The sequence below is a fragment of the Carcharhinus amblyrhynchos genome, chromosome 7, assembly GCF_965287045.1.
Source record: "Carcharhinus amblyrhynchos chromosome 7, sCarAmb.v2.hapA, whole genome shotgun sequence".
In the NCBI taxonomy this organism is placed as follows: Eukaryota; Metazoa; Chordata; class Chondrichthyes; order Carcharhiniformes; family Carcharhinidae; genus Carcharhinus; species Carcharhinus amblyrhynchos.
In genome coordinates, this window is record NC_137330.1 from 24,659,512 (window position 1) to 24,676,488 (window position 16,977).

General features: G+C 42.9%; 1 protein-coding gene across 1 annotated transcript in view; it reads right to left on the reverse strand.

The window, feature by feature from the left end:
* LOC145345358 (CUB and sushi domain-containing protein 1-like) overlaps positions 1-16,977 on the reverse strand; it is a 1,850,124-nt gene that overhangs the window by 1,157,316 nt on the left and 675,831 nt on the right. Inside the window, exon 4 of the mRNA XM_080193174.1 lies at positions 1,600-1,807. Within this exon, the coding sequence (XP_080049300.1) occupies positions 1,600-1,807 (208 nt within the window). The remainder of the gene's footprint in view (positions 1-1,599; positions 1,808-16,977) is intronic.

Sequence of the window (16,977 nt, forward strand, 5' to 3'; positions counted from 1 at the left end):
TAGCTAAGGCTAAAATGCAGGAAAGAAGCAGGGAGGGATGGTTTCTCCTTTAAAATTATCTCCTTTGGGTAGGAGCATGTACACATTTGTGGCTTCCCTGGCCCTGCCCAATAAAGCAATCCTCCCTGTCACCCCTTCCACCAGCCTGTAAAACCCAATCTCAGGCTTTTCTCCCCTCAACCAAGATCCCTGGCCTTACATCAACCTCCTTCTTTACATCAGCCATTACTGGTGCTCCTGGGACTACTTAGTTGCTGGCCAATCAGATTGGCTGGTGCTATCAAGGGCGGAACTACCTCTGCTGAATGGGCAAAGATCCAACTCTCACCTTGTCATGGCCAATCCTTTTCGCCTGAAAGTGAGTGGGAAATACACCATCATCCCTCTGTAAAATTGACCTCCATTATTTCAAGCAACAGTATCAACATTGCCCCTTTACTGAATAACTGTATGAAGAATAAGACCAATACCTTTTCTTTATTGAAAAAATCCAAGTGATATAATCAGCTTCTTGATTTATAATCTAACCAACAATCAAAGAATGATGCACTCCTTTAGATGAAAAATGCCTGAAAATATCTCTTCAAATAACCTTCAGAAGATTAGCTGGAAGTTATTACTTCATTAGTTTCCCAATTACTCTTGTTAATATTTGGTTTTGAGGCAACATGGAAAATTGAAATCCACATGATTGACCAATAACCTCCTTTCAATCTCCTGCAATATTATTTCAAGATCTGATGATAAACAAACATTAATTTTACTCAGCCACCAAATCCATATCACACCATTACAAGTATCATCATACAAGAAAAGGCATGGGTCCCACTGCAGATTTGTCGAATGCTAGTGTAATCCAGTTGTTGGGCACCTTAATTGTTACTGAGATTTACGATGGAAAATGTAGAGAATAAGAAATCACAGCTTTAGCCCAGGCATTTGGATGATTTTGCAGCAGAGTTTTTGATGAGTGCTATTTCTGCTGTTGCAGTCTCAGAACGTAAGAGTTTGGAGTAGAAGCAGTTAATCAACTTGATTTTGGCAACATGGATATTGCAGTGTGACAACAACCGATTCTTCAAAGCAAACAATTGATTTTCAGCCAACGGGTTCCTGTCCCTGACAAGAAGCAACAGGAGAGACTAATATTTCAAGACAAAATCTGAAATTTCAGGCCAAATGGCCAAAAGACCCCATAGTTTACCAGCGGCATATTCTGCTACTTGAATCTGTCAGTGTACGGAAGAGGATCAGTAACAACATGCCAAAATTAAGAATTCAACATCAACCAGCAGATTGAGATCACAACTAAATAAAGGGATCAATGCATTGAACCACTGCATCCAATTTTTTGATTCTAATTGATAAGTAACAAGCCAACAGCACATTATTTTGCAGGGATTTTTGTTTCAAATAATACACATACAAATGAATTTTATTTGCATCCTTCAACAGGCGTTCAAAATCATTTGCATTTCATCTGGTGGAAAATATTTGAAGTAATCTCCAACAAGATTCTTTTTCATGAAAATACAACCCCACTAAGAAGCTACGTGCTTTACTTTGCTCTTTCAGGGCAAAAGAAGACACTGTACTTGCCATATTGTTGGTGCCTCAGTCCCACTGATTTCGAGGATGTCGTATCCATCTTCAAGCTGAAAATCGGAGAAGATGAGTGCAATGGTATCACCAGGCTCTGCCAGGATGGTCCACGTACAGTCGGCATTATTGCTGTATTCCGACGGGAAGTGTGGACTGGAAATCATTCCACTGGTACCTCGCAATGTTCCGCCACAAGCTCCTTCAGCTGGAAGAGGAGAGCAACAGGAAAAACTGATGAGGCACAGCTTTTCTGAGGGAAAACATCCCTCAAGAATTACATTTTCCATTCAATACTGGAACTATTCATTTAATCACTGACCACATTTTCTCCATAAAAACAGAGTGCTGCTCTCTGAATTCAGAATTGTGTGCAGAATCACAAAACTCCAAAATAATGTCAAGTACACGGCTATTTTTAATCTAACAATTACCAAACACAACATGTATGAAACTGCACATGCCACTGCAATGTAGCAGTGTAATGTTGGCAATATTAAATTCCTGAATCGAACAATCATACAGAAGCATGGATTTTCTTCAAAAATTGACTAAAAGCAAATAAGTTGACATTTGAAATGGAGTAACATTGCAGAAGATTCAGCAGTCAGGAAGCAATGCAACTGGTACACAGCCAAGTGAAAAATCCCTTTATTTCATTAACAAAGAAGACCTGTCAGAGTTACTGACTGTTGTAAATTCTGAACTGCCATTTAGCCTGTCTCTGCAAATTGCACAGTTTTCAAACACAACAGTAGTGAAGATTGTTGATCATCATTATTAGGTTCCCCCTTTTGTTTCACTCATGTGCAGTGATTCTGAAGGAGGCACGGAACTGAACAAATACTAAATGAAGGAGGACAATTCCAGGGAATTTACACACAGTGAGCTCCCCCAAAGAGCAATGCATAAATAAGCAGATATCTTGTGTTGGTGATGTTGATTGAGGATTAAATAGTTACCAGGACACCAAAGAGAAGTCCCTCTTGGATTAGTGTAATGGGATCTTCTGGATTTTTCGGAAAGGGAGAATCCAGCTTAACATCTCCATTCAAGTAAACTGCATTTCTAACATTCCCTCAGCACTGCACTCAGGGGTTAGCCGACATGGGATGCTCAAGTCTCCGGAGCGGGACTTGTACCCAGAGGCGAAAGTGTTATTTACTGAAACACAGAGGACACTTCTTATCCAAAATCATGATTAAAAAATTATCAAATTAAGATTATTTGACATTCGCAAACATGGGAGGAATGAGGTGGGTGTGGTGTTTAAACTCTGAAGGATCAGGATGGCTTGGAGTCAGACAAAATCTTTAAAATCCTCAAACATGACTCCAACTGCTTGCAGCTTGGCTAGCTCTCATGTTAATGGAGGGGATTCACAATACTCTCCTTGTCACAATGTCCACACCACACTCCCAATGTCTGACAGCTCCTGGCCAGAAGTTTCTGACATCAATATCTGCCCCAAGCCACATAGTGTCTAGTTCCACAACAAGAGCAAAGCTAGCACAACAAGAGCAAATATCTACAATAGAGGGGAAAAACAAATCTAACACATCCAGAAGAACTGAATTAGTAGGTGAGAAGCTTTGGCATGCATTTGTAGCTGTTTCATTAGCACATGAGGTGGACCTGAGATTGCAAGCATCATGGTTTTTATTATTTATCCCTTCATAAGATGTGGGCATAGTTGGCCCATCCCTAACTGCCCTTGAACTGAATGGCTTGCTCGGCCTTTCCAGAGGGTAGTTAAGAATAAACTATATTGCTGGACGTCTGGAGTCCAGCAAGTAGGCCAGGCCAGGTGAGGATGGGAGATTTCCTTCCCCAAAAATGAACAAAATTGATTTTTTTTACAACAATCGATGACAGTTGAATGGGGCAAAATTTTCTCGCCCCAACATCAAATGACATCATTGTGGCAAAATTTGGAGACTTGTTCAATTTAACAGCTCTGCAAACTGTTCCATCCCAGCCATGACAGTGCCCATCAGTGACAGGGCAGGAAAATCCAGCTATGGTTACCATTACTGAGGCAAGCTGTCTATTCCAGCCAGACTTTTTAAACTCAACTTAAATTCCACCCGCTGCCATGGTGGGATTTGAACCCATGAAACCTCAGGCATTAGCCTTGGCTTCTGGATTACCAGTCCACTGACATTACCACAATGCCATGAACTCCCTGTTGTGACAATCAGATGACTGACACACAACAGACACCCACTCACACACATCAGGAAAGAAGATATGTTTGCTTGACACCTTGAGTTCATGAAATGCTTCCAATCTTCCAAATAAATAGCCCTCAGGCTATTGTGGAAGTCAGTGATGATTGAGAAGCAATAATACTTAATATTTCACAAATGTAATAGAATTGTTTTAGGCAGTAACCAGACAGAATCATCTACTGGATGCAAGACACTTGCAGTTTAGGAAGGTAATTGAAGAAAGATTAGGAGAGGTCCGTGACATAATTTTTGGTTGCAATACTAAAGAGCTTCGTATGAGGAGTGCTGAAGGCTACAGGTTTATCTAGAGGAATTTCTTCAGCCAGAAGTTAGTGAACCTATGGAATTCATTGCCTCAGAAGGCTGTGGAGGCCATGTCATTGAATGTATTTAAGACAGAGATAGACAGGTTCTTGATTAGTAACAGGGTCAATGGTTACTCCAAATATGCGTGGTTTAGGTTGATTGGCCATGTTAAATTGTCCCTGAGTGTCAGGGGGATGAGCAGGGTAAATATATGGTATGAGGGGATAGGGCCTGGGTGGGTTTGTTGTTGGTGCAGGCTCGATGGGCCAAATAGCCTCCCTCTGCACTGTAGGGATTCTATGTTATGGAGAAAATGCAGGAGAATGGGGTTGAGAAACTTATCAGCCATAATCAAATGGCAGAGCAGACCCGATGGGTCGAATTGCCTAATTTTCTTTCTATATCTTATGATGTTATGCTTATGGGCAAGAAGGGGAAGCTAGCTGCTATAGCATTCAGAAAAATGATATGCACTGCAACAGTTGACCTCTTGTCCCGTCATTTCAGATAACTAAATGGTCATCTCATCAGAACAAACAAAACAGATCCATCAGGATTGAATGGAAAAGGACAAAGAGGCATGTCTATATGGGCTAAGTGGGTTGAGTTCTCAGCATTGCAATTTGGATTGATATTCAAGTGGGGAAGTAGTGAGAGTAGATGAAGAACTAACTGCACACAGGGGTGTAAAAATAGGGAAGAACTCTAAAAAATATATATACTTTTAAAAAATGCTTTTGAGTTAAATATTGAATGATTATACAATAACCATAGGTAACATATACCCCAAGACTGGCTTGGGCAAACCATGATATACCTAGTGATGCTACTCAGCAAAGTCTTAGAAACATCAACATAGTTACCGAAAAACAGATCCAAAGCATGTGAGATTAAATAAATTGGAGTGTCACTGTGAAAGTAATCCTTTGTACAGATCTATAATTATTGAACGACAACAAACAGGAGCTTGGTGCAGTCTACTGCATGTATGAGGCAGTTGCAATGTACCACACTCAACAGCAAAAAAACCCCCAAAAAACTGCCTGCATGAGTAAAGTTTAGTGGCAGAAAGAGAGACATTTACTGGCTTTTTCTCAGACCTGTTTCAGACATACCCGAGACCAATAATTCTTCATCATGTCCTGCACTGAAGGCCAATTATGTTGCACACGTTCAGTACATTTATTTATAGATATTCAATACAATAAGTTTCAATTAGGTAGGCAGGTAAAATGTGAAAAGTAGCAGATAACCCAATACTTGTCTTCACTTCCTTGGCAGCGCTGAGACACCTCAGCTTAAAAGATACCACTGACCACAAATATTTCTTATAATTTTGTTTTCCGTGTATGGTGATTTCTTTAAGTTCCTGACCCTTAATTTTTTTTTTGTGTGTCCGCTCAAGGTGGCTTGTTCACGGTTTCGTGGTGATTTCTGTTGCTGCATTGCCATAGAGCTTAGAGGGAGCACAGTTGATTATTTTAGGAGATGGTTTCACTTATTCACTTAACATACCAAAGTGCACAATCTGAACACGGAGAACAACCCTTTTGTTTTGAATGGAAGGCCAATTAACCTAATACAAGTTGTTGGGAAAATACTGGAATCTATTATTAACAATGTCATAACAATGATCTTAGAAAAGCATAGTATAATTATAACAAGTCAAAATGATGTTCCTATAGGGAAATCCTGTTGGGCAAATCTATTAAGGGAGTTTCGAGCTTGCAAATAGTAGGGCAGATAAAGCGGAACCAGTAGATTTGGTATACGTGGATTTCCAAAAGGCATTCACAAAAGCAAAAGGTTAATAAGCAAAATTAAGGCCTGGAATGTTAGATGTGCACAAATGAGGCTGTTTTAAGTTTGCAGTTTTCAGATAATAGCAAGTTTGCAGATACAGCAACCAATGAGGAAGGTAAAGAGAGTGTTGAGCTTTTTTGGAAAGAGACCAGAGTGCAAGAATAAAGCTACAATTGTACAAAGTTTTGGTGAGGCTGCATCTTGAGTAGTGTGCACAATTTTGGTCTCCACAATGAAGAAAAGATAAACTTGAGTTGGAGGTGGTGCAGTGAATATTCAGTAAATTGGTCACTGGGATGTGGAGTTTGCACGTTCTCCCCATGTCTGCACAGGTTTCCTCTGGATGCTCTGGTTTCCTCCCACATACCAAAACGTGCAGGCTTGGTAGATCGGCCATGCTAAATTGCCCCTTAGTGTCAAAAGATGTGAAGGTTAGGTGCAATTAGCAGTGTAAGCACATAGGACTATGGCAAAAGGCCTGGGTGAGATGTTCTGTCAGTCGGTGCAGACTTGATGGGCCCAATGGCCTCCATTTGTACTGTAGGGATTCTCTGATGCTATGAGGGATTTGTATTATGATGAGAGGCACAGTACTTTGGATCTATATTCTTTGGAGTTCAGAAGAATGAGAGGTGATCTCAATGAAACCCACAGAAGTTTGAAGGCACTTGACAGAGTGGTTGCTGAGAGGTTGGTTTCTACTGGTCGGGGAATCTAAAACATGGGGCACAGTCTCAGGATAAGGGGCTGGTCTTAGGACTGAGATGAGGAGAAACTTCTTCACTCAAGGAGCTGTGAACCTTTGGAAATATCTCATCCTGAGGGTTGTGGATGCTCCATTGTTTACTTCATTTAAGCCTGGGATAGACAGATTTTTGGTTTCTCATGGAATTAAGGGATACAGGAAGTGGGTGGGAAAACAGAGTTGAAGACCAAGGTCATCATGATCGAACTGAATGGTTGAGCAGGCTTACTGAGATATGTAGCCTACTCCTACTCCCGATTCCTAATGTTCTTTTGGAAGCAATTTCACGGGAATGTGTTCGACATTTTCCAGTGAAGAAATAGTCACAGCTTTATCTGGTCGTGAATCTTATTTTTTTTTGTTTAAATGATATACAAGGAAAAGCTTCACTTTATTATGCTACGACCTTAACATGTCACCACTGAAAAGAGAATCAGGACTACAGTTATAATAAACCTCATCCTGTCCCTTGCTCCAAGATATCCTTTCCTTGGACTCTGAAATGATATAATTAACACCTTTTGTAACAGACATTTGTGCAGTCTTGTTATTTTCACTTGTGTTACCTTATTTGCTTCATTCTATGGCCACTTCTTCTGTGCACTCTTCAAAAGCTGACCTTTGTTCCTTTTTAAAATTCACTCGCCCCCACAGATTGAGTCTCTGATGATCGCTTCATGATTACCATTACTGAGACTAGCTTTCAATTCCAGATTTATTTTCACTTAAGTGAATTTAAATTCCACCAGCTGCTGTAATGGGATTTGAACCCGTGTCCCCAGAACATCAGCCTCAGCATCTGGATTATTAGACCAGTGACATTACCATTACACCACCATCTCCCCAGGCAATTAATAAAATTACTGAGAGCTATTTTGCTGGGTGAAATATTTTGGGTTGATTGCATTGCGTTAAGGAGAGATTGTTATTGCTCGTAACTTAGGAAGCGATGCTTCTTTCAAGATGAAATTCCCACGGGTGCGATTTCAGGAACTACATAAATTTTACAAAACAGGTATGCACAATCGTCACATTAAGGCCAAGGCCATTCATTGACACCTGAAGTCTGTGACAACAGCAATTTAGATGGGGAAGCAGTTTTGACCTCCAGTGTGTGATTTCCACATGTTAAAGCTTACTTAAGGACAGACTTGGCTGTTAAACACATACTTTGGAAGTAAGTGTAGGATTTAAAAAACTGAAATGCATTCTTCCTTATTTACAATGTTCTTTTTCTGGCCATGTTGGACTTGAACTTGGTGTTGTGAGACTTCTTATCGTAATGAGAAGGTCAGCAACTGAATTTGGGTGTTCCCTTGACAGATGCTGTCTGACCTGTTGAATATTTTCCTTCTTATTGCAAACTTCAAGCATCTGCAACATCCTACATCTTGGAATGTGGTTACATTACGACACTCAGGTGATTTCATGAGTATGAACATTTGTTTAAGGAAAAAAATAACTTTCAACAGTATACAACTAGAACTAACAAACAAATAGAATAACGTTTGTTATTATGCACAAGTAAGACTTACATTAATGTTACAATTAAGTTACTGTCAAAGTCCTCTAGTCGCCACAGTCTGGCGCCTGTTCGGGTCAATGCACCTCGGCAGCACGTCTTTCAGACCTTGGGAGGAAACCGGAGCACCCTGAGGAAATCCACAGAGACACAGGGAGAACATGCAAACTCCACACAAAACAGTGACCCAAGCCAGGAATCAAACCCGGGTCTCTGCCACTGTGAAGCAGCAGTGCTAACCGCTGTGCCACCCATATAGCATGATGACACGAAAGACACTTTTCCAATGGTGGCATCTCCCAAAGTCTTAGCAAGAGAAATTGAACAAGTTGGTATCGGTTTACCATGGAACATTGCTCATGAAGATAAATAGGTGTACTTCTTGTAATGCATTTGTATTTATTCCATTTGGCTCACTGTGGTTATGCTGTTCTAATGTATGCGCTGGAATGTGATGTAATAGTCCAAGCATCGGAAACAGGAAGAAAAGCAGCAGCCATGGGAGAGATCACACTCCATTGATAGAGTTCTGATTGTTTCTAACCACAGTCTGTCCCATGCATCACATCTCCAAAGGACAAGAAAAACTGGCATTGAAGACTACAGATGTGGAGGCACCCAGAAAGAATAAATTAACCAAGGAAAAATTGGGATAAAAATTTTCACATTTCTGCAGTCACTAATGGGGTAGGTGCATGTGAGTAAACAATATTCGATACATAGATTATAGAGCTGGCTTTGACAAGTGACAAGATAAAAGTTGATCGTGAACCTACTGCATAAGAAAATCAAGGTAGCTGCTGGAAACACGGTCGTGAAGTGTACGTACTGGAAACTGGCTGAAGTGAACAAATGGCTGTGGTTTCTGGGATAGTGGGGCTTCTTCACAAAAACGTGGAGCAATCGAGCTCATATAACAAACGTTTGATTGTTTTGCACAAGTCAACAAAATAGCTGAAGATATTATAGTGCCCACTTTCTTCAACATGACAAGAGGAAAAGCTGTAAACTTCCTTCATAGTTTAGTGCAATCTGACAAACCCGGCAGTAAAATGTACAAACAAATTGTGAACACTATAGATAAGAAAACCTACCAACCCCTCTACTTTCTCAGAAGACTAAGGAAATTTGGCATGTCCACGACGACTCTCACTAACTTTTACGATTGCACCACAGAGTGCATTCTTTCTGGTTGTATCACAGCCTGGTACGATTCCTGCTCTGCCCAAGACCTCAAGAAACTACAAAGGGCCATGAACAAAGCCCAGTCCATCTCTCAACCCAGCCTCCCAGCCATCGACACTGTCTACACTTCCTGCTGCCTCGGAAAAGCAGCCAATATAATTAAAGACCCCATGCACCCCAGACAGGAAAAAGGTACAAAAGTCTGAGGACACGTATCAACCGACTCGAGAACAGCTTCTTCCCTGCTGCCATCAGACTTTTGAATGAGCCTACATTGTATTAAGTTGATCTTTCTCTACACCCTAGCTATGACTGTAATACTATATTATGCAGTCCGTCCTTTCCTTCTCGATGTGCTGTATGCTTTGGCTGTACAGTGTGCAAGAAACAATAATTTTCACTGCATACCAATACACGTGAGAACAATAAATCAAATCAACTCAAATGATGCACTGGTTATGAGGATAGAGCAGATGGGAGTTGTTGAGACTGAATGAGCCAAATGGCACCATGGTTCTGTGGTATTCCACAGAAGAGAAATGAGTTCCTGCCACCATCCTTGGGCAGACTGGATCTGTCTCTGATACTGTCCAGGTCAGAGATGACATTATCTAGAGGAGATATACAGACAGGTTATTGGCTGGAAGAGTAGACCCGACAAATCTGGAGTCTGTTGAAAATTCAGGATCAGACTTACAAAGTCCTGACTTGAAGCTATGCGACCAGACACTGTTGAGGAAAGTAATACCTCACCTTTTGTTCAGATGCAGAGGCAACCTCTCATTCTTACATGGACATCAATCAAACTAACCACTGGTTACATCAGTGCAATGACGATGACACCAGAGGTTTCCGTCAGTGGAAAGTAGTAGAATCCAGAAGTTCACCTTTAACCAAAGAGCTAGGACTTCCAGACTGTCTGACTCATGGACTATTGTTCGTGTTGAACTTGTTTGGGGAGGAAATGTCATATATTCGTATTTATTCCAATTGACGCATGGAACTCTGCGGTATGAATGGATGCACCAGATGTGATGTAATAGACCAAGTGCAGAAAACAGAAAGAAAAAGCAGCGGCCATGGAAGAGATCGTGCACTATTAATAAAGTTACATTTGTTCTTAACTCAAGTCTGCCCTGTGTATTTCATTTCCAATACACAACATGGCTAGTGCAAATATCAGTTGAATTATTTTTGTTAATTAGCTGTCACTAAAGGTATCTGAGCACTGTGAGAAGTGCTGGTTTTTGGGAGAGATGTTAGGCACCATCTCATGTCTCAGGTGAAAGTAAGACTGCTCATGGCACAATATTGATGCGGCGCCATGTAGTTGGGTCTCGTTTTCCGGACAATATGGGCAGGATTCTCCCAGAAGAATTCTAAGTCCTCAGTTCACGTGAAAATTGGAGTAACTCCTAATTTTTTTTGGCGTAATTTTCAGATTGAATCTCTCACACTCTGAACATTGCAGGATTCCCTCTAAAAATCAGAGTGTGGGGGTTATTCGCACCCGAGAGCCCAGCAGCATAGCACTGAGTGGGCCACTGTGCACGTGCCAACCTGTCAGAGCCCCACATTGCCAGCCTCCCGATTGCTGGACAGCCTGATCACTGGCTGGCCCACAACCGCCCCATTGCTGCCCTATCAGGAACACCCCTTCCCCCCCATCCCCTGATCGCTGGCCTCCCAGACCTTTCCGGAACAGCACCGACGTAATTCCCCCGGCCAGCCCCAATCTCCTCAAGCCCTGGCCAGATCTTATCTCCCCAAACCACCGCCACCCACCCTGCCCACCCCTCCCCACTGCAGCAGTAGTGACCACATCTCCTGCGTTTCCCACCCGGCACCACTATCCCCTCGCCACCAGCAGCCCAAAGCAGCAGGACAGCCCCACCCCCACTGATCGCCCCCTATAGGCCCCACCCGCAAGAGCAGCACAGCAGGCTGGGAGAAACACCCAGCTTTCTGTCCCTGACAAACATCATTGCAACAACTGATCTGTTCAATATCACACTACTGCTTCTGCAGCTTGCTCCATGCACATTGGTTGTCATGGTTCTTACCCTAAAATAGTGAGGATACTCCAATTATACTTCAGTAGTGGTAAAGTTCTTCAGGATGTCCTGAGGTAGCGAAAAGTGCCAGGCAAACAAAGTCTTTGTTTTTTAACGTTAATTGCAAGTTACTGCCAAGTGGCCAAGGTATTGCGGATATTTTTTAAATCATATTCTTGTAAGGACGCTTTGCTCATAAAAAGCCATTAACAACCCCTAAAAGTTTTTTGGTCGGCTGAGGATAGCATTTAACATTTAAACATATACATAATTACAAAGCACTTTGGCCACAGAACTAATTTGTTTGAAAAATTAAAATCTCATTAAGTTGTCAGTGGTGACATTCATATTTAGTCTTCAAACAAATAATTGCTTCAGTGAATGCAGAGATATAGGATAGGGAGTTGCTTATGGGCATCTCTTTTTACCTTTTGATTATTTTCTTGTTTTTAATTTTCTTTTCAATTTCTTTAAGCCAGCACAATAACTATTAAGACAAAATAAAAATTCCAAGTAATAACTATTGATCATGTACTGACACGCTCGTATCCCTCCAGCCAGAGAGAACCAATACAGAGCTGGGAACAAAGCAGGGAACCTTTAGATAATTCCAAAGTAAAGATTGCAGACTATTACCTTGTTGCTCTGCCTACTCACTTGGCGACCTGATACCCCCAAGATCAGTTTCTGGCTATTCCTTTTATTATCACTGTGGGAGTCAGTGTCACTGAGAAATTATGCCATTTTGGTTTAAGAACTGGACAGGAACAATTCTGATTTTTGGATGATTGACTGGCGAAGTCTGCTTGTTGCTGCACGGCAGAGGCCCAAGATATTTTCAGGACCCAACTTCATTTCAATTTAGCAGGGAAACTGTGAGGCACCAAATAGGCATCCCTGCGTAGCTCACCCAAATGGTGCCTCAGGATCCGAGCAGGGTAGACTTCATTCAGGTACGTGCCAGGGATGTCACTGTAAAGGATGGTGGAGGATTAAAACTAAAGGATGAATTAAAGGAGACAGCAGGGTGCTAGCTTTTTTTGCAGACTCTAAAGAACTAATCGTGGATTAACTAGCAGGCTGATCCAGCAAAAATGTACATTCTCCCATGGAGCTAAGAAAAGTATGCAGATGCTCAAGCTCCATGTCCAGTGTGTGAATTCTTCCTCAAAGACAGTTCATCCCACAATTTCTAAATCTACAGTGGTGTCAGTGAGAAGTAAAGTCACTTCCCACCAACACTAGAGACCTTTGTGACATGAATACATCCTGACGCTTGGCTGGTTGTACTGATTTAGTTGTCGGATTCATTTTTAAGCTGATCGTAAACCTGCAATGGTAGTTCCTGACTTAGCACCTTGCAAAGTTTTCTCTGAACATCTGACTTGCTAAGTTTAACAAGAGGGCAATTTTCTGCGCTATTCACTCTCCAGCGCAACGCCTCAGTTAGGTCAGAGGATTAGCTGTAGAGGTCAGCACACTGTGTTCGTAGTATTCCAAATTTTCCAGTAACGAACTGGAAAATCCACAGAGCTGTAAATTGGGCAAGCTGGCCTCTCGGTCCATTTCTCCCATCCAACTTTCAAGTTTGAGAGGCTCCGGGGAGAATATTCCCAGTTCTGAGGAGGTGGGTTTGGTGGCAGGACCCAAAGCAATTTTGAGAAATCTCACCCTGGGACAACTCCTCAATGTTTTCCCACCCCTGAGCAATTGTGCCAGAGTGAGGCTCTGACTGGCACTGACTACTTGTCTGACAGTGGCAGATAGCTAATTGTGATCAATTAAATGTAGAGGAAAATTGGTGATGCTGCCAGGATTTTCCTGAGGTTAGAAAGGGTCGCCAGGTGAGGCTAAAGCCTGGCAGGTGCCTGGAGGTGGCTACTGGTCGCAGGCTACTGAGGCCTCCTTTCATTACTAATCCACAGATGCAGGTGCCAAAAGGGCACAGGTGCTGCCACAGACCAACCTGACAGCTGAGTCCTCATTCAGTTCTAACAATGGAAGAAATCTTCAGAGGTTACCTCTGTCATGAGGTACCCTCGCAGTCTCCAACTTATATCAACAGCAACCACTGACTATTAGCCTTTCACAGTGAGAGTGCTCTGATTGGCCCTCATGCCAGCTAGTTGGCAGCCTCTGAGAAAATTGCACAGGCAGGTGGGACTCAGACACCAATAAGGACAGAATCCATTGATGCTTCTGATATCTGGGAATCTTCTAACCAATGATTCAGGCCATTGTGCCAAGAACAAAGCCTTTCAAAATTATATTAAGTTCTCGGATTGCAACATTGTTCTAAAACTTCCACTGCCATGCACTTGGTGTAACTTACCATGTAACACGGTTACTCTCCCCCTGCTCCCCTCATCATACCCCTCCCCCTGCCCTGCTCCCCGCCCCACCTTGAGACGGAAATCAATTGATCAAGCAGGTTTGGTGCACCATTCGCAACAATATTGCTGTTGACTCCTCAGGATTCTCTGGATTGTGCCTACTTTGTTATAGTGACTGAAGTTAAGGAGTCATCACTCAATATTTGTGTTGCAGAAGATGCATTGATAAAAATCTATTCTCCAAAGCCATAATCAAGAATGGATCTTGACGCCTGTCACTTGTTTCTCAAATGATATTTTTAACTGTTATGTATTTTCCCAACAGGAATGCTTGATTTGGCGTTAAGGAGTCAGAAACAGTGTTCGTCAAGTTTCACAAACTTATCAATTCTCGGATTTGACAAATCTATCAATACTTGAAGATTACTTGTGGAGAGGATTGACTTGATTGCCTGAATAAGCAAATTATGATTCACATTAGTTGAAGTATAGACTTCTGGGCAACTATAGAATGATTCTCAAGCACTTGATCTGTAATCCAAAGCAACTTCTCTGACTGATGTGATGTTGTGGCCAAAAATACCTTGTGTCAATTCAGCTACCATTTATAATGCTTCTGATGTAATTTGTGTTTTCTATGCAACTATTTGCGGCCGTGTTTTGGCTGCTGTTCTGGATCAGAATCTAACATCTTTTCTCACTTTACCCCAAGTACTTTTAAAGAATTATTTTATCTTTATCCTCCCAAGACCTCTTTCTCCTGTCAAAGAACACAGAACAACCCAGCACGGGAAACAGGCCCTTCGGCCCAACGAGCCCGTGCCGCCGCATCACCCTACACCTATTCTACCCTGCGTGTCTACAAATAGAACCCCTAACTTAGCCAGATTCAGGGGAGAATAGTGTCAATTTGGTAAAACCAATCAGCCTAAGAGCACATCTTTGGGGTGTGGGAGGAAACCGGAGCGCCCGGAGGAAACCCACGCAACCACAGGGAGAATGCACAAACTCCCACAGACACAGGCCCAAATCCATGTATCTGCACAGCTAGCAGTGCTAGTCACCGAGCTGTTGCGGTGCCCGTCTACTGGTCCAGGATCAAGCACACACACCGACACGAAGTACTAGGCCACTCCTGGAACCTCCAAGAGCAGCCCACGCACGACCCACTGTGTGCATGCCCTTCGTTTGGCAACGAGGTGGACCTCCACCTGCGGAATAAAAGACAAAAACTTTAACTTACAAGTCTGCACTTCCGGTGTCTCCCGAGGCTCTGACCTTATTTAATACCCCCTACTATAACCCTCCATCCTCGTTTCGCTCATGTGTCTGTCTAAGTGAACCTTAAACGAGTCCAACGTTCCTGCCTCCACCACCCTACTCGGTAGCGCGTTCCATGCCCCCATGACCCTCTGCGTGAAGAACCTTCCTCTCACATCCAAATTATACCTCTCCCCCCTCATCCTTAGATCATGATCTCTCGTAATTGTACTCAGTCTAGGGAGCAGCCTCTCACTATTGACTCTATCTATTCCCTTCAGTATCTTATATACCTCTATCATGTCCCCCCTCAATCTCCGTCTTTCCAAGGAGAATAGTCCCAGTTTCTCCAACCTTTCCTCGTAACCCAGTCCCTCCATGCCAGGCAACATCCTGGTAAACCTCCTCTGCACCCTCTCCAGAGTCTCCACGTCCTTCCGGTAGTAAGGTGACCAGAACTGGACGCAGTACTCCAAATGCGGTCTAACCAACGTTCTGTACAACTGAAGCATTAGACGGCAGCTCTTATACTCTATACCCCTTCCTATAAAGGCTAGCATTCCTTAAGCTTTCCTCACAACCTTCTCCACTTGTGTCGCAACCTTCATAGACTTGTGAACCTGCACTCCCAGGTCCCTCTGTATTTCTATACTCCTAATCGGTCTACCTTTTATCACGTAGCTCCTCTCTGCATTATTCCTTCCAAAATGCATCACCTCGCATTTGTCAGGATTAAATTCCATCTGCCACCTATCTGCCCAATGTACCAACCTACCTGTATCCTGTTGTATCACCTGACATTCCACTTCAGTATCCACCAACCCTGCCATCTTGGTGTCATCCACAAACTTGCTGATCACACCACTTACGCTCTCTTCCAAGTCGTTTATGTATACTACAAAGAGGAGAGGTCCCAGTACTGAGCCCTGCGGCACACCACTGGTCACTGGCCTCCAGCCCGACAAGGTCCCCTCAACAACTACCCTCTGTCTCCTATTGCCCAGCCAGTTCTCAATCCACCTAGCTACCTGACCTCGTATCCCATGCGCCTTAACCTTTTCTACCAGCCTACCATGAGGGACTCTGTCAAATGCCTTACTGAAATCCATATAGATGACATCAACGGCTCTCCCATTGTCAACCGTTTTTGTCACCTCCTCAAAGAATTCTACCAGATTTGTAAGGCAAGACCTCCCCCTAACAAAGCCATGTTGCGTATCCCTAATCAGATCGCAACGCTCCAAATGCTCATACATCCTACCCCTAAGTATTTTTTCCATTAATTTCCCTACCACCAATGTCAAACTCACCGGTCTATAATTTCCAGGGTTATCCCTACTACCTTTTTTAAACAGCGGTACCACATTTGCTACCCTCCAGTCTTCTGGGACCTCACCTGTGTCCAAAGAAGAGACAAAGATTTGCGCCAGAGGCCCAGCAATTTCATCTTTCACCTCCCTAAGCAGCCTGGGATAAATACCATCAGGCCCCAGAGCTTTATCCGTCCTTACGCTACCTAAAAGCCCTAGCACTTCCTCCCTCGTAATAGATATTTCCTGCCACTGATCCACAGCTCCCTCCAAGACACCGCACGACACAGAACCCCTCTCCTTCGTGAACACCGACGCAAAGTATTCATTCAGGAGCTCCCCCATTCCCTCCGACTCAATACACAACTCCCCACTTTTGTCCCTAAGAGGACCAATTTTCCCTCTAACTACTCTCTTGCTCCTAATATAGGAATAAAATGCCTTTGGATTTTCCTTAATCCTACCAGCCAAAGCCATTTCATGCCCTCTCTTCACCCTTCTAATCCCCCTTTTTAGCTCCCTCCTACTCTCTCTATATTCCTCCAGCGCACTCTCCGTACCCAGTTGTTTCGACCTAACATACGCCTCCCTCTTCTTCCTGACCGAGTCTTCGATACCCCTTGTAATCC